This window comes from Haliotis cracherodii, unplaced genomic scaffold (assembly GCF_022045235.1).
Source record: "Haliotis cracherodii isolate W230 unplaced genomic scaffold, xgHalCrac1.p SCAF_4, whole genome shotgun sequence".
Lineage (NCBI taxonomy): Eukaryota > Metazoa > Mollusca > Gastropoda > Lepetellida > Haliotidae > Haliotis > Haliotis cracherodii.
Window position 1 is genome coordinate 12,593,393 of NW_027266297.1, and position 24,154 is coordinate 12,617,546.

General features: G+C 39.8%; 1 protein-coding gene across 1 annotated transcript; it reads left to right on the top strand.

Moving 5' to 3' along the window:
• Window positions 1–102: 102 nt before the first annotated feature.
• Window positions 103–23,010, top strand: LOC139478958 (eukaryotic translation initiation factor 2D-like). The gene is made up of 15 exons (XM_071261676.1): window positions 103–343; window positions 4,043–4,233; window positions 4,809–4,892; window positions 5,878–5,980; window positions 6,661–6,768; window positions 9,617–9,882; window positions 10,314–10,431; window positions 12,161–12,206; window positions 13,854–13,957; window positions 15,007–15,153; window positions 18,067–18,156; window positions 18,659–18,751; window positions 19,331–19,451; window positions 20,411–20,585; window positions 22,918–23,010. The coding sequence occupies exons 1-15, from the start codon at window positions 288–290 to the stop codon at window positions 22,983–22,985; spliced, it is 1,770 nt and encodes a 589-aa protein (XP_071117777.1). The 5' UTR covers window positions 103–287; the 3' UTR covers window positions 22,986–23,010.
• The last annotated feature ends 1,144 nt before the right edge of the window (window positions 23,011–24,154 follow it).

The window sequence follows — 24,154 nt, forward strand, 5'->3', positions numbered from 1 at the left end:
GTATAAATATAGACATAATTGTATGATAAAAACAATTACATTTATTTTCCTAATGAAATTGTTTAAATCAATATTTACAACTACCGCAATCGGCCAAACCGGAAGCCGCACGTTTTCGTGAAATGATCTGTCAGAATTTGTAAATAAGTTGTTTTAACGGCTCTTATATAAGATCGAGATTGCTTTTTTTTTATAAACAGCACATCAGTGATTTCTTTAATATATTTTGATTATAAACAGTGTTTTGTTTATTTATGTTCGACATAATTGTCAAGTAGACTGCAAATATGTTTCATAAATCATTTCGAGTAAAAACACAGACAGCCATCAAAGGTTCTGACAGGTAAATTGGGCCGTAAATTGTTTTATTTTTAGTATAGATTTGTATTAGGAAGCTGCCACTGTCTGTGGCTGAGTGTAAGCACCCTCACATTTCTTACACAAGACATTTGCTATTACATGTATAACCCTACATCTATCTTGATCAGTACCTCTTATGGTAGACTATTCATCATGTTTGTATTCTAATCCATGTTCAAACCTGATTCGCAAGTCACACACAGTATAAGTATCAACAGACCCCTCTTCTTGGGATGGCACTATTAGCAACCATTTGTAAAGTGGAAAGGGCCATACCCTGGGTGTGGTGCACTATATCTAATACTAGTAGTAATCATTGGTTAAATAAGAGGTTGCAGGCTAAAACGGCACATCAGCAAAACGTCACCGATTTCTCAGGAGAAAACGGCACATCTATTTTCAATAATGATAAGAACGAGTTATGTCGTAGTATATATGATTTATTTACATGTTATTTAATGTATTTACATGCTATTTGATGTATTGTCGTTTACTGCTTTCAAGTTATTCACAGCAGACACCATATAATAGATCTATTATATGGTCTCTGTTCACAGATAACTACAGATATTGACATATATACAGTTCTTCATAGTTTTCTTCATAGCCTTCTTCAGTCCGGCTAATTTCTCGATAACGGGATACAGAAAGTCCTGTACCACATATACGATGGGTCCACTGGTCACAGTTGCCACATGATACAGCATGTTGATTTTTTCTGACATTCTTCTCACATGCAACACATCGAAAGGCCATTGTCAACAATTGTGATCTGACAGCACCATTTTAGGTCTCTTAAATACAGTTTCAGCTTGACATTAAGTTAAACTGAGTAAAGGTACTTAAAACTTCAAAGTGTATAGTGTTTTCATAATAGGTAGTTGCACCTCCCAATCAGAGTCGGCGAGTAAATTGGAGTGGAGGCTAATTTTTAATATAAACTTGTTTTAGCATTTCACAATTATTTGTGTTTGTAAGAGATGATGTGAATTTAATTTCATTTATTTTACTTCAACGCATGTTAGGGGTGGTCGGGTAGCCTAGTGGTTAAAGTGTTCGCTTGTGACGCTGAAAACCTGGATTTGATTCCCGACATGGGTACAATGTGTGAAGCCTATTTCTTGTGTCCCTTGCCGTGATATTGCTGGAATATTGCTAAAAGCGGCGTAAAACCATACTCAATTGCTCACTCAAAGCATGTTATGTTTCCACAATATTTTTAGTTGCGTATAGGCTAAGTTGGAATATAGTTGGAGTAGAGGCTAATTTCTAATGTAAAATTGTTTTAACATTCCATAATTATTGGTATTTGCAAGTGACCCTGTGAGTTTAATTTAATTTATTTCAGTACCAGTGTAAAAAAAAAATAAGGTGCCGTTTTCGCCCAGCAACAGTAGCTGTTTCGTTTGAGGCGAGAAGACGTTTCGCCAATTGGTGCCGTTTTCGCCCGGTGATGTTTTGCTGAGGTGCCGTTTTAGCTCTAACCCAAACAAGAAGGCACTCATGTTTCCATTACAGTACCCAGATATAGATCTAGTGAAATGTATCAAGAACAGTCAAATCTAACATCACATTATCAAGGTTATATATCTAAATAATATCTTTGATTTGAGACTTTTCAGTAGCTTGCTTGAACATAATAGTACAGATCTTCAAAGAGGTATCTCTACGCGTGGAGATCTGTACCTAAACTGTTTTGGCAGACTCCTTCCTAAATGTTGGATAACCCATACCTAAACAGCAGGATGACTTGTCTCCAAAATAGCAAATCTATACCCATTTCAAATATATATAATTTGAAACATTAAACATTAATCATATTATGATAATTATTAGATACTTGTCTCGTATCATTGCACATTGATAATGATATGTATAGTTGTATACATGAAATAGAACAGATCAGCAAAGAGTGTGTGTAGGAATAGTGTAATGAAGGGAATCAAGGATATAGCATTTCACCAGCTGGTTTCCCAAACGGAAATATTTTATGTCTCTATTGGTTACTGTGCTAAGCTATGGACAATGAGAACTTATTGCAGATATTTGTATACATGCAGAGCCAATCATGCTCACAGTGCAGTGGCATTGTCAATCACTCCTTAGAGACAACCACTTGCACTTGTTTGATGTTGCCTGTTTCTATGTCTCTGAAGTACTAGTAGTAGATATCAGGGTGACTTTGTCTACTGAAAACCTATACAGTATAGAAGGAATTAGAGACAACCACTTGCACTTGTTTGATGTTGCCTGTTTCTATGTCTCTGAAGTACTAGTAGTAGATATCAAGGTTACTTTGTCTACCGAAAACCTATACAGTATAGAAGGAATTAGAGACAACCACTTGCACTTGTTTGATGTTGCCTGTTTCTATGTCTCTGAAGTACTAGTAGTAGATATCAGGGTGACTTTGTCTACTGAAAACCTATACAGTATAGAAGGAAATAGAGACAACCACTTGCACTTGTTTGATGTTGCCTGTTTCTATGTCTCTGAAGTACTAGTAGTAGATATCAGGGTGACTTTGTCTACCGAAAACCTATACAGTATAGAAGGAATTAGAGACAACCACTTACGCTTGTTTGATGTTGCCTGTTTCTATGTCTCTGAAGTACTAGTAGTAGATATCAGGGTGACTTTGTCTACCGAAAACCTATACAGTATAGAAGGAATTAGAGACAACCACTTGCACTTGTTTGATGTTGCCTGTTTCTATGTCTCTGAAGTACTAGTAGTAGATATCAAGGTTACTTTGTCTACCGAAAACCTATACAGTATAGAAGGAATTAGAGACAACCACATGCACTTGTTTGATGTTGCCTGTTTCTATGTCTCTGAAGTACTAGTAGTAGATATCAAGGTTACTTTGTCTACCGAAAACCTATACAGTATAGAAGGAATGAGAGATGTCGAGTTCATCCCATAGGTGAGCAAGCATCTGCTGCTGCCGGGTTTCAATCCCTTAGCATGATATAGGACCACTCTGTTTTTTAATTTCTTAAGGGATCTGGCCACTGTAAAAATTTGGTTGAAATGGAAAATGTTTCCTTCAGAATTTGCTCTTTTGTAATCCTGGCCATAAGCACTAAAAATGGACCCACTGAAGTTGACATAGAAACATACACACAGGCGTCAATATATAGTTTGCTGTTGTTCTTCAAATTGATATGACGCATAGATGCACAACAGTATTCCTGCTTGACTTATCAGGTTTGCATTGTTAAAGTAACAGCTGTGTTGGAGGCTCTCCTCCAATATGAAACCATTTGTATTTTTTGTATATCCTAAAGGGAGGAGAAAACTAAAAGACAATTGAATTGCTTATTTTGTTTCCCCCCTCCCCCAGTCTGCCTAGCCTACTGACAGGTATTTTATCAGAAAAAATCTCTTAAGCAAGATAAAAAAACAGTGTATCCTAACTGCATCAAACAGTACTGAACATGTTGAACCCAACTCACTTACTGGTGCACACTCAAATCAGATGCTTTTTCATGGTTCTTGGTTACATATTTATTTTATAAATCCTGGATGGTGGTTGGGAAATATTTTTTTGTCACCAAACCATTATCTGAATACTTGCCTTGTGTGCCATGAACGTCAATTTTTTTCTCATTCATTTGCACATCATGGTAATAGATCTTCACTGAAAACTGAAATATTAATACCAGTGTATCTCTTTCAGGAAACGGCTGAGGGCGGATCTAGGTAAGCTGTATCCGAAACTTTCGCCCGATGACCTCACAACCATGGTTCCCCAGAAAGAGGACATGTCGATAACTAAGGTCAGCACCCATGGTGGACAGACGGCTGTGGTCTATTGTCTGCAGAAGAACCCCATTTTCTTTGACCTGTATGGCAAGATCTACCCTACAGGTATTTTACTTTTGTACCAGCAGTCATTACTCATACCTGAATATGTTTAAGCTTCAAAAGAGATGTTGGAAGAAATTAAATAATTTTTGTTTTTATTATGATGTAATTATTAGGTGAGTGTATTCTATTTTTGAGAGTATAGGTGATTTATTGTTTATAATGGAAAGATAAATGCATTTGGTGTGTGTTTTCTACTTTTAAATGTTTAAGTATCAGTGAGTACCACACTGTGTTCATGGATTGGAATTGGGGACACGGGTGGCCTCGTCGTCTAAGGCGCTGCGATTTTGCTGTGCAGAGTTGTGTCCCTTGGGCACACCAGAAACCTATGATTGTAGGTTCAAATCCTGGCTCGCCCTAATTATGTTTCTAGGTTTGTCAGCACCATACCCATGCTCGTGGGTTTCACCGAAGTGGTAAGCGTCTGAGACCTGCATCACCATAAAGATCAGGGTTTGGCTTTCCATATTTACCAATTTTGAACTTTCTGCTCTGGTATAGCTGTATTAAATCTGCAGAGTGGATGTCATAGTCTTAACTGTACTAACTCCAACTGTCATGGTCATTCATTTTAGTTTACACAATGTGGAAGTATCCTGACTTTCTGCCTCTGTTCACAACATGGCCGCCAGTGTTCAAGAAGCTTGCAGGAGGGGCAGGTAAAACACTGCAATATGTTTGGTGATCATGATGATAACACATGCCAAGGATTTATCTGGGAATTCTTAGAGGCCAATATTCAGCACCAGGTGTATGGCAAATGTTGCTAAAATTTAAGAAATATGAATTGAGGTCTTGTTACCATGGTTATCATAATTAATAATACCAAAATGTTTTAGTTTTTATGGTTTTGCAAAAGTATATTATATTTCACTTATGACATTAACAGGACTGATATACCTGTGAAGATCTGGTTTAGAATTGGCCTTCAGCTACCCATGCTTGCCCAAAGAGGCGACTGAGGGGATCGGGTGGTCAGGCTTGCTGATTTGGTTGATGCATGTGATAGTAACCAAATTATGTAGATGATGTCTATCACTGGATTGTCTGGTCCAGACTTGATAATTTACAGACTGTGATAAATAGCAAACAAACAGACAAACAAAACAGGCTGCATGCCTTTCCCCGAGTCAGGGTTAACCTCAGCTCAATTGAACAGCTGTTTTGTATGAATTTTGATTTTGTTTTAATTCTATTACAATGTCGTATTAAGATAGATTTGTTGTCGTAGCATCACTCGGGATGGTTTTATCCTTGCCTCGTGGTATAAAACCAAATGCGGGATGCATAAAACCACATATATCCCTCGTGATACTGAACTTATGATATATGCAATTTTTCATGGCAAAAGGCAAGCCATTAACTGGATTGTCGCATTAACATATTTGCTGATTTCAGAACTGTTTAGTCTTTGATGATAAAAATGCTTGAAGTGTCAGCATACGCCTACTGACCTTGAGTCACAAACAACATGATCAATAACATTACATAGTCCATGACAACCAAATCCTAAAAATAACTTTGAATTCTGATTCTATTTTTATTTTGTATGTTTTACATTGTCGATGGATTTTATTGCATGAGCATGATAAATGTGGGTATGGTTATGCTTTCTTATCTTGTTATGTTATGTTTTTCTTTCAGATTTGATGTTGCCAGGTGTTGTAGTCAAAGGGGGGGTAACTCTTACCACATTTGGGAAAATGGCTAAGGGAGCTATGTGTGCGGTCAGCTTGGTTGGCAACAGGTAATGGACACCATGCAGTCATTGTGTTTGCTCGATATCATCATTCCAATTCTGAAAGATTTTCATTTGCTTCTTGTACAACAGCGCAACAATTTCCAACTTCTCTGTTTTACTGCCATTCTCCAACAGTTCCATCTTGTCTCTGTTATTTCTTCCACCCTTCATTCGATTCCCAACATGGGTACAATGTGTGAAGCCCATTTCTGGTGTCCCCTGCCGTGATATTGCTGGAATATTGCTAAAAGCAGCGTTAAACCAAACTCACTCACTCACTCTTCCACCCTTCACTACATCCAGATCTATCCATTCAGAATAACGTCTTATTCTTGTGCCTCCAGTTAAACTATCAGTTATGGACAGCAATCTTTCCCTTATGCATCAGCCTATAAATGGAACAGTCTTTCCCTTGAAAATCGCATCTCAGCCACCTACTCTGCCCTCAGAACTTCCTCCAAGACCCATCTGTTCAGTGAAGCCTTTGACTGAGCTCTGCTTTTGATAGCCAGCTTGGAAAAGCACCATACAATGGACTATGATGATGATGATGATGATGATGATGATGATGATGTTGTTTCATTAAAAGTCAGAACGACTTCATATTGTCATATCTTACAGTAAGCACATGTCAATGCCTGGTCCACATGGTTCATTGGTTATTTGTTTTATTACCATTATTTCAGGGCAGCTGTGGCGGTGGGGACGGCCTGTCTGTCGGGAGAAGACATGTACATGTCGGGCATGAGAGGCAAGGGTGTCGAGGTTGTTCACATCCTGGGGGACCAGTTGTGGTAAGTATATACAGATTGACATACTTCAGACATACAGATCGAGATCCATAAGACATATACAGATTGAGATCCGTATGATATATACAGATTGAGATCTGTGTGATATATACAGATTGAGATCCGTATGATATATACAGATTGAGATCCATAAGACATATACAGATTGAGATCCGTAAGATATTTACTGATTGAGATCCGTATGATATATACTGATTGAGATCCGTATGATATATACAGATTGAGATCCGTATGATATATACAGATTGAGATCCATAAGACATATACAGATTGAGATCTGTAAGATATTTACTGATTGAGATCCGTAAGATATATACAGATTGAAATCCATAAGATGTATACAGATTGAGATCCGTAAGATGTATACAGATTGAGATCCGTATGATATATACGGATTGAAATCCATAAGATGTATACAGATTGAGATCCGTAAGATATTTACTGATTGAGATCTGTAAGATATTTACTGATTGAGATCCGTATGATATATACAGATTGAGATCCGTAAGACATATACAGATTGAGATCCGTAAGATGTATACAGATTGAGATCCGTAAGATGTATACAGATTGAGATCCGTATGATATATACAGATTGAGATCCATAAGACATATACAGATTGAGATCCGTATGATATATACAGATTGAGATCCGTATGATATATACAGATTGAGATCCATAAGATGTATACAGATTGAGATCCATAAGACATATACAGATTGAGATCCGTAACATATCTACTGATTGAGATCTGTGTGATATATACAGATTGAGATACTTAAGACCTATAAAGAATGAGATCTGTAAGATATTTACTGATTGAGATCCGTAAGATATATACAGATTGAAATCCATAAGATGTATACAGATTGAGATCCGTAAGATGTATACAGATTGAGATCCGTAAGATGTAAACAGATTGAGATCCATATGATATATACAGATTGAAATCCATAAGATGTATACAGATTGAGATCCATAAGACATATACAGATTGAGATCCGTAAGATATTTACTGATTGAGATCCGTGTGATATATACAGATTGAGATACTTAAGACCTATAAAGAATGAGATCTGTAAGATATTTACTGATTGAGATCCGTAAGATATATACAGATTGAAATCCATAAGATGTATACAGATTGAGATCCGTAAGATGTATACAGATTGAGATCCGTATGATATATACGGATTGAAATCCATAAGATGTATACAGATTGAGATCCGTAAGATATTTACTGATTGAGATCTGTAAGATATTTACTGATTGAGATCCGTATGATATATACAGATTGAGATCCGTAAGACATATACAGATTGAGATCCGTAAGATGTATACAGATTGAGATCCGTAAGATGTATACAGATTGAGATCCGTATGATATATACAGATTGAGATCAATAAGACATATACAGATTGAGATCCGTATGATATATACAGATTGAGATCCGTATGATATATACAGATTGAGATCCATAAGACATATACAGATTGAGATCCGTAAGATATTTACTGATTGAAATCTGTGTGATATATACAGATTGAGATACTTAAGACCTATAAAGAATGAGATCTGTAAGATATTTACTGATTGAGATCCGTAAGATATATACAGATTGAAATCCATAAGATGTATACAGATTGAGATCCGTAAGATGTATACAGATTGAGATCCGTATGATATATACGGATTGAAATCCATAAGATGTATACAGATTGAGATCCGTAAGATATTTACTGATTGAGATCTGTCAGATATTTACTGATTGAGATCCGTATGATATATACAGATTGAGATACTTAAGACCTATAAAGAATGAGATCTGTAAGATATTTACTGATTGAGATCCGTAAGATATATACAGATTGAAATCCATAAGATGTATACAGATTGAGATCCGTAAGATGTATACAGATTGAGATCCGTATGATATATACGGATTGAAATCCAAAAGATGTATACAGATTGAGATCCGTAAGATATTTACTGATTGAGATCTGTAAGATATTTACTGATTGAGATCCGTATGATATATACAGATTGAGATACTTAAGACCTATAAAGAATGAGATCTGTAAGATATTTACTGATTGAGATCCGTAAGATATATACAGATTGAAATCCATAAGATGTATACAGATTGAGATCCGTAAGATGTATACAGATTGAGATCCGTATGATATATACGGATTGAAATCCATAAGATGTATACAGATTGAGATCCGTAAGATATTTACTGATTGAGATCTGTAAGATATTTACTGATTGAGATCCGTATGATATATACAGATTGAGATCCGTAAGATGTATACAGATTGAGATCCGTATGATATATACAGATTGAGATCCGTATGATATATACAGATTGAGATCCGTAAGATATATACAGATTGAGATCCGCAAGATATATACAGATTGAGATCCATAAGATATCTACTGATTGAGATCCGTAAGATATATACAGATTGAGGTTGTAAGATGTATACAGATTGAGGTTGTAAGATGTATACAGATTGAGGTTGTAAGATGTATACAGATTGAGGTTGTAAGATGTATACAGATTGAGGTTGTAAGATGTATACAGATTGAGGTTGTAAGATGTATATAGGCTGAGGTAAGCTGTACATAGATGGTGTTAGTACAGACTGAGGTAAGCTGTACACAGATGGTGTTAGTACCATACCAGATCTCTACAACCTTTGTACAGCTACAGCCTATGTCTCTCCAGACGTTTCTCCCACATTGAACTTATATGCTATGTTATGACATAAATACTTTTCAAGGTAGACCTGTATGCTTACTATTCCCCGTTGTGTTAAATTCAGGGAGTTTGGAGATCAGTCCAATCCCCCAGACCTCGGAGATGATGGTTTAATGGAGTTGCTGGAAGCAGCTCAGCAAGATGGCAGTGATGGTGATGATGAGGGAAAGTTGGATAGTGAAGTTGAGGCGACAGGAGAGTCTGAGAGTGTCCAGATAGCTCAGGGAGTGGAGGATCTCGCCTTAGACAACTGTGACGTGCAATCAGGGGGAGACAACTCCGGTGGAGCGACAGGTGGCATGGAGGAGGAGGAGGCTCGGGATTCAGTAGGTGGGAAAATGTGATGATAAGATGATTGTGAATTTGTGATATAGAAAGATGTTGTTGTATCTTACTCATTACTAGTGTAAGAAATGGCTAAACAATGGTAAAGAAATCATGATCTTCACTTTTTGCCCCCAAAATGATTATTTATAACTGAATAAGATTATTTCATAGTGTTCATGGGCAGTGTTCATCAGCCTAGTGGTTAAAGTGTTCACTCAACATGCCAAAGATCTGGGTTCGATTTCCCACATGGGCACAATGTTTGAAGCCCATTTCTGGTGCGAATAAATCTCACTCTCTAATTAATTTATAAAAAATCCACCACTGATAACCCTGTCATGGTGGCCACATTTCTTTGCAAAAGACAGTGAAAGAGTGAAAGATACTGTTCTCCGCAAAACAATAAGCGATGTCTTTACCCAATTTATTTTCAGAGGTAATGGATGAACGATTAAAAACTTGTTGCCTGTGTGCCCTGAAGTCTAAAGTCAAGAAGAGTGACCTCCCTTTGTTAACCAGTGCCTTCTTCAAGAACTACATGCAGCCATTTTGGTGAGGATTCATTTTGTTTTCTTTATGGTCATGATTATATCAAAAGCATTGAACAACATAGAAGGATCCAGTCTAAGGATTACTCCATCTCGTTTTCTTTAAACATGCAGCCTTAATAGAACATTGATGCCAATCACTGGATTGTCTGGTCCAGATTGATTATTTACAGACTGCTGTCATATAGATGGAATTTTGCTGAGTATGGTGTTAAACAATAAACAAACAGATGAGCAGTTAGCAATACCCCTCTATATCACAGTGGCCTGTTAATAATTGAGTCAAATCAGATTGATCAAGAACGTACACATCAGTCATAGATTATGACAATCTGAGACCCATTTTGATCCATCGTTTTGAAGTGTGTGGGACCTATTCTGATGCCATGTATATCGTTAAAGCTGAAAATGCAGATTGGATGGTCACTGAATATGAATTAGTGACAGCAAGGGTGAGGACTGGACGGACCTGCTCTCAGTGGTGACACGGGTGATTGTGTATCATCAAGCCATGTCTACAACATGCTTCAAGTCACTCTGCAGAGTTGTGTGCCTTAGTCATGCCAGAATCCTATGATCATAGGTTTGAATAACAGATTGTCCCTATTATGATTCTTTGCTTGTCGCCACCTTCCCGTGCTTGTGGGTTTCAGCAATTTGGTAAATGTGTAATCCCTGCATCACTTTGGACTTTGGACTGTGAAGATCAGTGTTAGAACTGGTTTTCAGTAACCCATGCTTGTCGTAAGAGGCGACTTACAGAATCAGGTGGTCAGACTCACTGACTTGCTTCATTTAGGTCATTGTATCCCGGTTGTGTACATCGATGCTCATAATGTCAATCACTGGATTGTTTGATCCAGACTCGATTATTTACAGGCCACTTTCAGTTAGCTCGAATATTGCTGAGTGCATCATTAAAAAACAACAAATAAACAAACTTGGAGTTTTCCCCCGACATTAAGCTGACATTTTGGGATCTTATTGAAATACTGTACAAATAGGCATTAAACCGAACCCATCTCACTCACTCTATTCATACTGGAGGACCCCCCCCCCCCCCCCTGTATCTGTCTGTGGTTTGCCTGATCCTGCCTCAAGTCCTGCACACGCTGCTGTGATGTATAGTACGATATATAGTATCTCTATTATTGCAGGCTCCATAATATTGTGGTATTGGTAAATCTTGTAATCCACGTCCACTGTCTACTGTTTACTTATGCAAATCTAAGCACGATATATCATGATATATCATGTACAAGACTTGTTGTGGTATATCACAGTATACCCTACCTCCATTTGAAATTGGTTAGAATGGAACTCATTTGTTTAGACGAAGCCCCTTGACCAAACCAAGGTCGTATGCATACTGATGATGCATATTTCAAAACAGGAAGTGATGTAAAGCATATATTGCACAGGTATCATATGCCACAAAATATCCATACCGCTATAACAGCCTGCCCGCTCTTGAGTCGCTAATGACAGCTACTTTTTTTACAGAACTCGGTAAAGAAAATCAGCATGGATCAATCCTAACTGTCATAAAAGTTGAATAAAGAACAGGAAATATTTTGCGTATAACATATTTAATAGGTTAGTAAGTGTTCAATCTATTATAACTAACTTCCACAATAATGAAGCATACCATGCTAGCTATAATATTTCTGACAATGGCTTCTTACAACATTCAGCCCCAAGCTGTTGTATTATTGAATTCTTCCTTTTTGCAGTCCAGCTGGTCAGTCTATTGATGTGAAAAAGTCAAGTTTTAAAAAGGTAATTATAATATCAGTCAAGGTTGAATGAGGAGGAATATCGGCTACTTTCCTAGATATGTGTCATGTCCCATATTTGAAAAGAAAGTGTAATGTTTCTGGTCTTTTGGTTTGGCTTTTTTTTTGTGCTTTTTTTTTATGTTTGAGATCGGGTGGTAAGGGGCGTATCCTAATTGGGTAGATTGATTTGATGCTCATGTTTGCAATCACTGGTTTGTATGGTCCAGACTGGATTATTTGCAGGTTGCATTCATAAAGATGGAATATTGCTGAGTGTGACATCAAACAACATACAGTCAACGTTTTCGCAGCGATTCATGAACATTCAGTAGAGATTCTATACTGCTCTTAATCAATAATCTAACAAATAAAAAAATGATGTGGAAGAGGACCAGAAACATTATTCTTTCTTGTGGGGGCTTATGTGTGACTAATATTTATCAGAAAACTTAGTTGATTTGTTGTAGTTTTCTGCTAACCTGGGAACAGGGCAGATTGGGGTTCTAGTGTCATAAGCTCCATACCCATGCTCATGGGTTTCACCAAAATAGGGGGGCACGGGTGGCCCAGTCGTCTAAGGCACCGTGATTTGCTGTGCAGAGTTGCATCCCTTGGGCAAGCCAGAAACCTATGATTGTGGGTTTGAATCCTGGTTCGCCCCGATTATGTTTCTAGGTTTGTCAGCACCATACCCGTACTCGTGGGTTTCACGGAAGTGGTAAACGTCTGAGACCTGCATCACCTCGGGCTTTCCTCCCACGTTAAGCTGACACGCTGAGATATAACTGGAATACTGTTAAAAGCGGTGTTAACCCAACTCACTCACTTACTCACCAAAACAGTAAACATCTGGGACCTACAACATTATGCAGACATGCTGTAGTACAACTGAAATACTCTTCAAAGCAGTGTTAGTAAAAATTCACTCATACAATGTGTAAACCTGTGAAGATCTGAGTTGGAATAGGTGTTCAGCAACCCATACTTGATGCATATCATCGTATCCCAATTGTGTAGATCAATGCTCATGATGTCAGTCACTGGATTGTCTGGTCCTGGCTCGATTATTTACAGACCGCTATCATATAGCTGGAATATTGCTGAGTGCAGCGTTAAACAACCAACAAACAAACCAAACAAACATACAATGTGTAACGAGGCTGATTATTGTTTTTATGCATCCATGGCATCTCAACCACTGGTGTGCTTGGTCCTTGGTTATCTATAAGCCACTGTGATGGGTGGGGTTGGTGAAGTTAGCTCTCTTTTGACCATGATATCTGTCTGGCATGACAGTTTTGGAAGATTGACTCAGTGCATGGTGATTGTGGTGTGTCCCCCTACTACCAGGGCATGGATATTGTTGCGTGTCCCCCTACTACTAGGGCATGGTGATTGTGGCGTGTCCTACTACTGTCAGGGCATGGTGATTGTGGCGTGTCCCCTTACTATCAGGGCATTGTGGTGTGTCCCCCTACTACCAGGGCATGGTGATTGTTGCGTGTCCCCCTACTACTAGGGCATGGTGATTGTGGCGTGTCCTACTACTATCAGGGCATGGTGATTGTGGTGTGTCCCTTACTATAAGGATATGGTGATTGTGGTGTTTCCCCTACAATGGTGTTGACAGTATTGGCTTGTGTTCCAGTTGTCCAAGTTCCTGCAGCACATGCAGAAGCAGGGGCTGTTGAAGACGAAGGAGCTGTCCAAGGGAGCTGACAGTATTGTGGACGTAGACAAGTCTCATCCCGAGTGAGTAGCACACACTGTTGGCACCATTAATACTGGAGAGTCAATAGGCTGGGGCTGTAGTTATTGATTATAGTTTAGAATGCTGTTCTTAGTTTGTTCTAAACATGTTCTGCGAAAGACCCTGTAAGAGACTTTGAACCATGTATCCTATTGTATTGTTGGTGTAAAAAGAGATGTTATTCACTGGTGGTCAGACTCAGTGACTTGGTTGATTGTGTGCTATCTAGGGCTGGGACAAGTCCAAATCTACTACCCAGGTACCCACCACGCTATTACCTGACCCTACCCGGGTACCCACTGTAGGTCTCATGAGATAGGTACAAAATGTCCTGTGGGTACCCGGGTCCTACTCAGTACCAACCCGATCCGAGTACCTGAGTTACCCATCCCAGCCCTAGTGCTATCGTGCGCTGATGACATGGGACGTTGCTCATAATATCACCCACTGGTTTGTCTGGGCTGTACTACATTTACAGGCAACCAGGATATTGATATTGGTGGAATATTGATTACTTCAACTTTTTAAATTTTTCTTGAGAAGGATAACATTCAGCCTATTAGATATTCATGAGTATTCTTTTCAACTGGAACCGCCTCCGTGGTCTAGTGGTAGAGCGTCCGCCCGGAGAGCGGAAGGTCCGGAGTTCGATCCCAGGCCGCATCATACCAATAGACGTTAAAAGATGGTACTTGTTGTTACCCTGTCTTGCGCTCGGTATTAAGGGGCTAAAACAAGGACTGGTCGGCTCGGAGTCAGTATACTGTGTCTGAGTGTGGTATTTATGTTCAGCTGCGGCATGGTATCTCAGTGTGCTAGCACTATAAGTCGGCATCAGTCCGGACTAGTACAAGCAGCCACACAAACACACACAAGTACATGCACGTCACTATATAAGTGCAATAATCTTGGACGTGACGTTAAACCCCATTTCATTTCACCTCACCTCACCTTTTCAACTGGTACACTGTACACTGTTGATGTGATTATATCATATAAGAACATCCAACATTCTGCTGGTGCCATGATTGCCTGTTGTGGTTTGTTTCAGCTTGAGGTTGCTTGAAGTCCCCGATATAGTGGTGGAGGTGCCGGCGTCTGCAAGTAGGGAGGACAGTGAGTACCAGCCCCCGAAGATCACAGAGATGTTCACGGTGACCTCGGCCGTGCTGCCGATCTTCAAGAGCCAGGGATACAAGTGAGTGAGGGAAGAAGGGCACAAAGGAGGGAGTAAGAGAATGAATGATGGACATATAAGAGTTAGGGAGTAAAGGAGGGAAGAAGTACAGGAGGAGGACATGAAGTGAAGGGAGGGAGGAAGAAGTGAAGGAAGTATGAAGTGAAGGGAGGATGGAGGAAGTGAAGGGAGGATGGAGGAAGTGAAGGTAGAGGGAGGAAGAAGTGAATGAAGTGAAGGGAGGATGGAGGAAGTGAAGGGAGGGAGGAAGAAGTGAAGGAAGTATGAAGTGAAGGGAGGATGGAGGAAGTGAAGGTAGAGGAAGAAGTGAATGAAGTGAAGGGAGGATGGAGGAAGTGAAGGGAGGGAGGGAGGAAGAAGTGAAGGAAGTATGAAGTGAAGGGAGGATGGAGGAAGTGAAGGGAGGGAGGAAGAAGTGAAGGGAGGGAGGGAGGAAGAAGTGAAGGAAGTATGAAGTGAAGGGAGGATGGAGGAAGTGAAGGGAGGGAGGAAGAAGTGAAGGAAGTGAAGGGAGGGAGGATGGAGGAAGTGAAGGTAGAGGGAGGAAGTGAAGGGAGGGAGGAAGAAGTGAAAGAAGTATGAAGTGAAGGGAGGATGGAGGAAGTGAAGGGAGGGAGGAAGAAGTGAAGGAAGTATGAAGTGAAGGGAGGATGGAGTAAGTGAAGGTAGAGGGAGGAAGAAGTGAAGGGAGGGAGGAAGAAGTGAAGGGAGGATGGAGGAAGAAGTGAAGGAAGGATGAAGTGAAGGGAGGATGAAGTGAAGGTAGAGGGAGGAAGAAGTGAATGAAGTGAAGGGAGGATGGAGGAAGTGAAGGGAGGGAGGAAGAAGTGAAGGAAGTATGAAGTGAAGGGAGGATGGAGGAAGTGAAGGGGAGAAAGAAGAACGAAGTGAAGGAAGTATGAAGTGAAGGGAGGATGGAGGAAGTGAAGGGGAGAAAGAAGAGCGAAGTGAAGGAAGTATGAAGTGAAGGGAGGATGGAGGAAGTGAAGGGGAGAAAGAAGAGCGAAGTGAAGGAAGGCGGAAGAGAGGAAGTGAAGGAAGTATGAAGTGAAGGGAGGGAGGAAGAAGTGAAGGAAGTATGAAGTGAAGGGAGGATGGAGGAAGTGAAGGGAGGATGGAGGAAGTGAAGGTAGAGGGAGGAAGTGAAGGGAGGGAGGAAGAAGTGAAGGAAGTATGAAGTGAAGGGAGGATGAAGGAAGTGAAGGTAGAGGGAGGAAGAAGTGAAGGAAGTATGAATTGAAGGGAAGATGGAGGAAGTGAAGGTAGAGGGAGGAAGTGAAGGGAGGGAGGAAGAAGTGAAGGAAGTATGAAGTGAAGGGAGGATGGAGGAAGTGAAGGGGAGAAAGAAGAAGTGAAGGAAGTATGAAGTGAAGGGAGGATGGAGGAAGTGAAGGGGAGAAAGAAGAACGAAGTGAAGGAAGGCGGAAGAGAGGAAGTGAAGGAAGTATGAAGTGAAGGGAGGGAGGAAGAAGTGAAGGAAGTATGAAGTGAAGGGAGGATGGAGGAAGTGAAGGAAGAGGGAGGAAGAAGTGAAGGAAGTATGAAGTGAAGGGAGGATGGAGGAAGTGAAGGGAGGGAGGAAGAAGTGAAGGAAGTATGAAGTGAAGGGAGGATGGAGGAAGTGAAGGGGAGAAAGAAGAGCGAAGTGAAGGAAGTATGAAGTGAAGGGAGGATGGAGGAAGTGAAGGGGAGAAAGAAGAGCGAAGTGAAGGAAGGCGGAAGAGAGGAAGTGAAGGAAGTATGAAGTGAAGGGAGGGAGGAAGAAGTGAAGGAAGTATGAAGTGAAGGGAGGATGGAGGAAGTGAAGGTAGAGGGAGGAAGAAGTGAATGAAGTGAAGGGAGGATGGAGGAAGTGAAGGTAGAGGGAGGAAGAAGTGAAGGAAGTATGAAGTGAAGGGAGGATGGAGGAAGTGAAGGTAGGGAGGAGGAAGTGAAGGGAGGGAGGAAGAAGTGAAGGAAGTATGAAGTGAAGGGAGGATGGAGGAAGTGAAGGGAGGGAGGAAGAAGTGAAGGAAGTATGAAGTGAAGGGAGGATGGAGGAAGTGAAGGTAGAGGGAGGAAGAAGTGAATGAAGTGAAGGGAGGATGGAGGAAGTGAAGGGAGGGAGGAAGTGAAGGGATGGAGGAAGTGAGGGGAGGGAGGAAGAAGTGAAGGGAGGATGGAGGAAGTGAAGGTAGGGGAGGAAGTGAAGGGGAGAAAGAAGAACGAAGTGAAGGAAGTATGAAGTGAAGGGAGGATGGAGGAAGTGAAGGTAGGGGAGGAAGTGAAGGGGAGAAAGAAGAACGAAGTGAAGGAAGGCGGAAGAGAGGAAGTGAATGAAAGAAAAATGAAGTGAGGGAAGGAAAAATGAAGTGAAGGAGTGAGGGAGGCAAGTGATTGAGGAAGAAGGGAGGAGGAAATGAAGGAAGGAAGAATGAATGAAGGAAGGATGGAGAAAGTTAAGGAGAAAATGAGGGATAAAGTGAAGGAAAGAGAAAGTGAAGGAAGGAGGGAGAGAAAGAGGGAGGAAGTAAAGGTAGGAGGGAGGGATGAAGTGAGGGAATGAGGTAGGGGTGTAGGGGTGAAGTGAAGGAATGAGAAAGTGAAGGAAGGAGGGAGAGAAAGAGGGAGGAAGTGAAGGTAGGAGGGAGGGATGAAGTGAGGGAATGAGGTAGGGGTGTAGGGATGAAGTGAAGGAATGAGAAAGTGAAGGAAGGAGGGAGAGAAAGAGGGAGGGAGAGAAAGAGGGAAGGAGGGAGGAAGTGAAGGTAGGAGTGAGGGAGGAAGTGAAGGATTGAGTGAGGGAGGAAGTGAAGATGAAGTGAGGAAGTGGAGTACTATAATACTATTATTGATTAATGTTTGGGTCTCTCCAAATATACAGTGTTTACTATGCTACTGTGTTATTCATGGAATGTGAAACGTGTGTTGCAGTAAGAATAATGCCTTGTCAGCTCCCGACGTAAGGAAGGAAGTCACGGAGTATGTCAGGGCAAACAATCTCCAGGATGAAGAGAGGAAAAGGTAGTCATTTCTTTACCCCAAACATCCTTTTTCCTCAACATGCATAACATGTAAAAATAGTGATTGAATGATTGTTATGGACAAATATCATACACTTTTAGTTGTTCCACATTTTAAAAAGAGAAGAGAAAAAAACCAACAAATACTTCTATCAGTGCCCCTCCCATAAAAAACTATCAGGACTTATTTTGCCAAAGATTGTGAACCAGTTAAATGTCATGCCTTTTGTCTGAAAAGCAAATCTTTACTGATGAAACTGAACGAATACTATTGTGTACATTGACATTTTTTACTTATAACATGGCAGGACAACAAAACTGTATCAATTTCACTGTGGTCTCCTATTATGAAATAGAAAATCAACATACCAAAACACTACGGTCAGGTGAGCTACATAATCTACAGGTGGATGTTTTTGAGTGTGTTACCTGGCTGAGACATTTGGTTGTAAATCAGAAGAAACATGGTTTCATGGTTGAAACACAACTTCATGTATTTTCAGTCAAGTTCTGCTGGATCCGGATCTTGCTCATATTTTGCTGACCAAGCAAGAAGGCGACATGTCCCATCTCAAGTGGGATGACCTGTTCTCTAGGTAGGAGAACAACAAACTGTTATTCCTTTATCTGAAGGTGTATTGGCCGACTGTCCTTTTATGATACACCTACTACCTACTACACCTACTACTGGATGGAGCATCTGACCTGAGAGCAGAAAGATCCATGTACCTAGCTGTATTTGTGCAATAATATTGAATGCAACGTTAAGGCCCATTTCACCTCCTCTCATATTGCACCTACATTTGTCTATGTTGCCATGTTAGCATTATATAATCACAAATTTTGGTTCCATCAATGACTCTGTTCCTTCAACAAGTGCATACAAAAGTAAAAAAGATCCTTATTTTAGATAATGATTTCTTAAAAATCCAAAAGGAAAAAAATCAATTCAAAAGATTATTGTCCCTGCATATGACTGCCTGGATCATTATTTCAGATATAGAACAATATTGCATGGTAAAAGTGTCTACTTTGAAATGTTTGTAAGGCAGGGGTTGGGAATATCTAAAGTATATTTGTAATACCCTTGTATATGAGTATGGTAAGGAATCGGTATGACATGGAATTCATTTGGGAACCCATGGCATTCAGTCCCTCGTCTTATTATTTGCTAGGGTTGTGGACAAGATGCAGCCAGCTTTCCAGTTGGAGTTTTCTGGCAAGCCCCCTGTGTTGAAGAAAGGGAAGATCGAGCCTATCAAGCTCAGTGTGGAGCAGAGGGCATCCAATAAAAAGGTAATTAGATGCAAGTCTTTTAACCTGTGGAGGACTGCATGCAGTTTACTCCCACCATCTCCTTGTGGAGATTCCAGGTTTGACTAGATCCTCAACATGCTATGCTTCTTGTAGGGAATTTTGCTCAAAATAACTCCTTTTTTTCCTGGTCCAGACCTGATTATTTACATATCATATAGGTGGACTATTACTGAGTATGGCACTAAACACCAAACAACTACTCCTACTATTGTTGGTGATGGGTGGCATTCACTGGCTATATGATTTGACATCACGTGAATACAGATTTTCTCTCCCCTCACCAAATGGCAAAGGAAACACATAAAAATTAAACACTTATATAAGATAGCTATGCGATAAATCACTAAGAACAATGAAGAACAAAGCATGGTTTATTTCACAATAAAACATTATTCTGTCATTTCTGGAGATTCGAACATACGCTTGCAACTTGATGACGTCATATTTTGGACAACAGTGTTTTTTGAGAGGGAAGTGAGTTGTTCCCCTTAGATGTAGCTCGGCAACGCAGATAAATGCAATGGCCGAATGAACACATCTAAAAGTGGGCGAGACATGGCAATCGGTATTGGGAGAAAACGTACTTATAATCAATGTGAGAATAATGAGCATATGCGGGAAATGCCAAAGTCTACAATCTTGTTCAGAAATGGACTTTTCGGACCTTGCCGAGGTTGGATTGTATTCAGGGAGTCATCATTATTAAAATGAGGATAATAACTCCCACTCATGGTTGGACCATAGTCATCTTAGGTACAGTTGTTCTCTGTGCAGAGATGCATTCCTAGAATTTGGTGCCAGATTGCCCTGGTTATGATACTTGATTCCTCAGCACATTGTGGTCAATTCAAGTAGGCATTAGGCAATCCATCTTGATTATACCATATCTTCCAAGCAACGTTTAGAAGTTGATGACGTTTCAACATTCCCTGTTACAGGCAACTGTCATAGACAACCTGGAGAATTTTGGCATCGACCCAGCAGCATTTGCCCACACCGTTCAGAAGAGTGTGTCCTGCAGTTCGTCCGTGGTGCCGCATCACCAGAAGAACAAGGGTATGCAGGTGCTGGTGCAGGGAAACCAGATTGCCTTCATTGCAGACCTACTTCTAGGTGAGAGTTATCCCCCTTTTGCATGGCCATTACAAAATATTCCCTCTTGCACAAATTGGAGTGAAAATTATTTGTGTGTGTATGTCTTTCGGAATGCCATGCCAGTGAAAAGGTTTAGGACTACAGTGGAATCTGTCCAAATCGGACTCTTTGTCAAATTTGAATTTTGGTGAAAACCCGACTTCCTCGGCCCCCTCAGTTCCTTAGTAAATTATCATTACTCTAACTGACCTACAACTCTCTTATTCAGACTTTTTACTCTTCGAACTTCGGACTAAAATTATTATGATCCCAACAACCAATTTACTATTAAAAAGAAGGTGTCTTGACTGGACCGGACCGGACCGGACCGGACCGGAAGTTAACTATCTTTGAAGTAAGTACGCTCAGTCATTGTCAGCTAAAACAACGATGCTAATCCTAATCCTGCATGTAAACAAATTGATCTTAACACTTCGATGTCCACTAAGTTATTTGGAATGTACTCACCTGGAAATGAGACACTCAGCTTAATTAGAGTAACTCAGTTTTATGAACGTGTTCATTGAAAAAGGTAAACACAACTTTTTTCTCAATCACAATGCCTGAGAAAAAGCATATCAAACTTACACTTGCTAAGAAAGTTGCTTTGAGGAATTTAAATCAGTGCAGAAACATAAGCAGTCCAATATCAATGACTTTTTCAAGTAAAGAATGTTTTAATGTGTAGTTAATTGCCAGCCCATGCCAATATTTCATGTACAATGAATGTGTATGTGAATAAAGATGAATGATAGTTGCTTTTTGATTTGTCTACAATCAAACTTTTTGTACCTTGTGTAATCTGGACCTCACCATAAACCAGTCAGAATTGGAAAGATTCCACTGTTATTTACTTTTCCCCAGAAGAATTTACATTTATTTGTTTGCAAACTACTCTTTGCGAAGAGTAATTGTTGTCATGAGTCATGACTTATTGGTAAACGTAACAGTCAGTTGGTTGCAAGCTCAACTCCATGCATGGTTGTTGGCTGCCAAGCAAAGTGGGGAGCTGTGACTGGTAGCACTGACAGTATAGTGAGCTCCACAAAAAGGACAATTGCTGTGGCAGCCATTTAACTCGAAAGACATGATTGGGGCTTGTGTCCGTTATGTTGAGTGCGTATTGCTTATTTCAAACATGTGTTCTCGGGTTTTATATGATTTGATTTGATATGATGGTGCAAATTTGGAATGTTGTTAAATATTCACCAAGAAGAATTTGATGACACCATATGTAAAGTGGCTACATTTAACAGTGGGCTTGTGCCAGTTTGTATTATTATTATTATTATTATTGTAAGGAACATGGGGATGCACAGTGGGCCTTAACTGTTCCAGGATTTACTGATGGTTACCCTTGAAGATCTGTCTTGGAATAGGTCTTCAGCAACCCATGCTTCCCATAAAAGGTGATAATGCTTGTTGTAAGAGGCGACTAACGGAATCGAGTGGTCAGGTTTGGTGAATTGGTTGATGCATGTCTTTGTATCCCAATTGCATAGATCGATGCTTATGTCAATCATTGGATTGTCTGGTCCAGACTTGATTATTTACAGACCACCGTCATAAAGCTGGAATATTGCTGCATGCGGCGTTAAACAACAAACAAAGAAACTGATGGTTGTTAAATTACCATATTCACCTTGCTAGTTGGTTTCAATCAAAGTGGTAAATGACAGACATGCATCATTTAGGAATCTCCTCCCATATAAAGCTGAGACTTCGGGATAGGCAATCTCACCCTTTTTGTCAGAAACCTTAAAATCACAAATGCCATAATTGAGTGCCTTCTATACAATGCTTGCTAACCAAGTGGTAAAATGGATTAGTCCCCCCCAATCATCATGATCATACCCCATTTGTCAGGCACCTCATGAGAATATATGTAAAGACTTTCATTGTGATTCATGGGCTTTAATAGGTTACATCATTTAGCACTCTGTGGACTCCAGTAGTTGGTGTCTTAGTGACACATCTGCAGTGAATACATTATCTGAAAATATATGTAACTGGACTTTCTGTTTAAAGCAGTATTAACAGCCCTCTCATTATTATGTCTGTATTTTCAAAGCTACAGAAATTGACACATCTGGTCTGGACGATTTATTTAAGCTTTCTCTTAAAACAGGCATGTTCGTATGTGCAGTGTTAGTCTGAATCACAGGGGATTTAGCGAAATACTGAAGTCATGTCACAAACATCCCTGTGGTGGTTTGGTCTATGAATATGCATCAACTGATCAATGCTAAAATGTCCTGTGTTTGAACTATTACGGACAGTGAGGAATCTGAGAATCAATATTTTGTTTCAGACAAATACAAGGTACCACGGAAGTATGTTCAAGGACTGGAAAAAGCACCCAAAAATAAACGAAGATGATATTTTCTAGGACTAGCAGTGAAATAAAGAGATTAAATTATGAACTTTGTCTACTATTGCATTCATGTGGACTAATTCACTGGAACCATGGTAACCATGTCGTCTTTCAAATTTGTCCATTTTCAGTGACTTGAGGTTTAGCATTTGAATCATTATGGCAACCATTTTTCAATGTGCAAACATTAAAAATTTGTTGCTATCTAAGTGCAATAATCTTGATTGCGACATTAAACCCCATCTCATGCAACCCATATTAATTTGACCTTTAGTTTGAAATCCGCATTGTGAAAACCATGGATTAACTAAATTCACAAGAAACAAGTCCAGATTATTAGAGAAATATGATTTATTGGAATAGGTCAAGGCAAGCATGGAAAAGGCTACCTCATGACTTACATGTTGCATACACTTTCTCCAAATACATCATATTTCAAGGCATGACAAGGATGAGTGTTGACACATTCAGACTATTTACAGTCGTGTGGTATACATAGCACCATGGAGGAATCCCAGCACACTTGCACATATAGAAACACATGTGCAACCATGGATGCAAGCACTAGAATCAGACATATCTGCATCATATTGGGCTGAAACATTCTTGGTTCACAGGAAAATAACCTTTTTTTCTAATTTAATACTGATGAAATATTCCTATTGATGTTCACACTTCAAGTTGTGCAGTTTAAGATTTTTAAAAGGTCATGCCCGAGAACCAATGATTGGTATAGTCTTTGCACCATTCTATAGTGCATGCAAGCTTCTCAAAAGAAGTTAAAGAACATTTAATCTCATTAATATCAGATCTTAGTTCTCGCTACCGCTAAACAAAGATCTGAGGACATCCCATTACGGGTCACGTCAGACCAACTTTTCGCGAATTTTGACTGACCAATGGAATGACTGACAAGAAGTTGACAATAGCTAATCAGAAGGCAGCTTAATCGAGCTTTAGTGCACAAGTTTCAAACTGGCGACTTCACTTCGAAACATATTTTGACATATACTTGATTAAAAACTTAGAAACTGAACAAAAGAACATCTGGAATGGCTAATAAATGGTCTAGATTGTATGAATACAGACATAAAGCCCATAACTGTCGGAATACCTTAAGTGTTGTTTTTTTTCGAGGTTGCACGATCAAAAATCACATTCCGACTGTCCCTTT

What these genes read in the sequence shown, in the direction of transcription:
- LOC139478958 (XM_071261676.1), top strand. Translation starts at nt 288, where the DNA reads ATGTTTCATAAATCATTTCGAGTAAAAACACAGACAGCCATCAAAGGT. An exon ending in TGGCAAGATCTACCCTACAG is followed by an intron (nt 4,234 to 4,808) that starts GTATTTTACTTT and finishes CATTCATTTTAG; the next exon opens with TTTACACAATGTGGAAGTAT. An exon ending in GAAGCTTGCAGGAGGGGCAG is followed by an intron (nt 4,893 to 5,877) that starts GTAAAACACTGC and finishes TTTTTCTTTCAG; the next exon opens with ATTTGATGTTGCCAGGTGTT.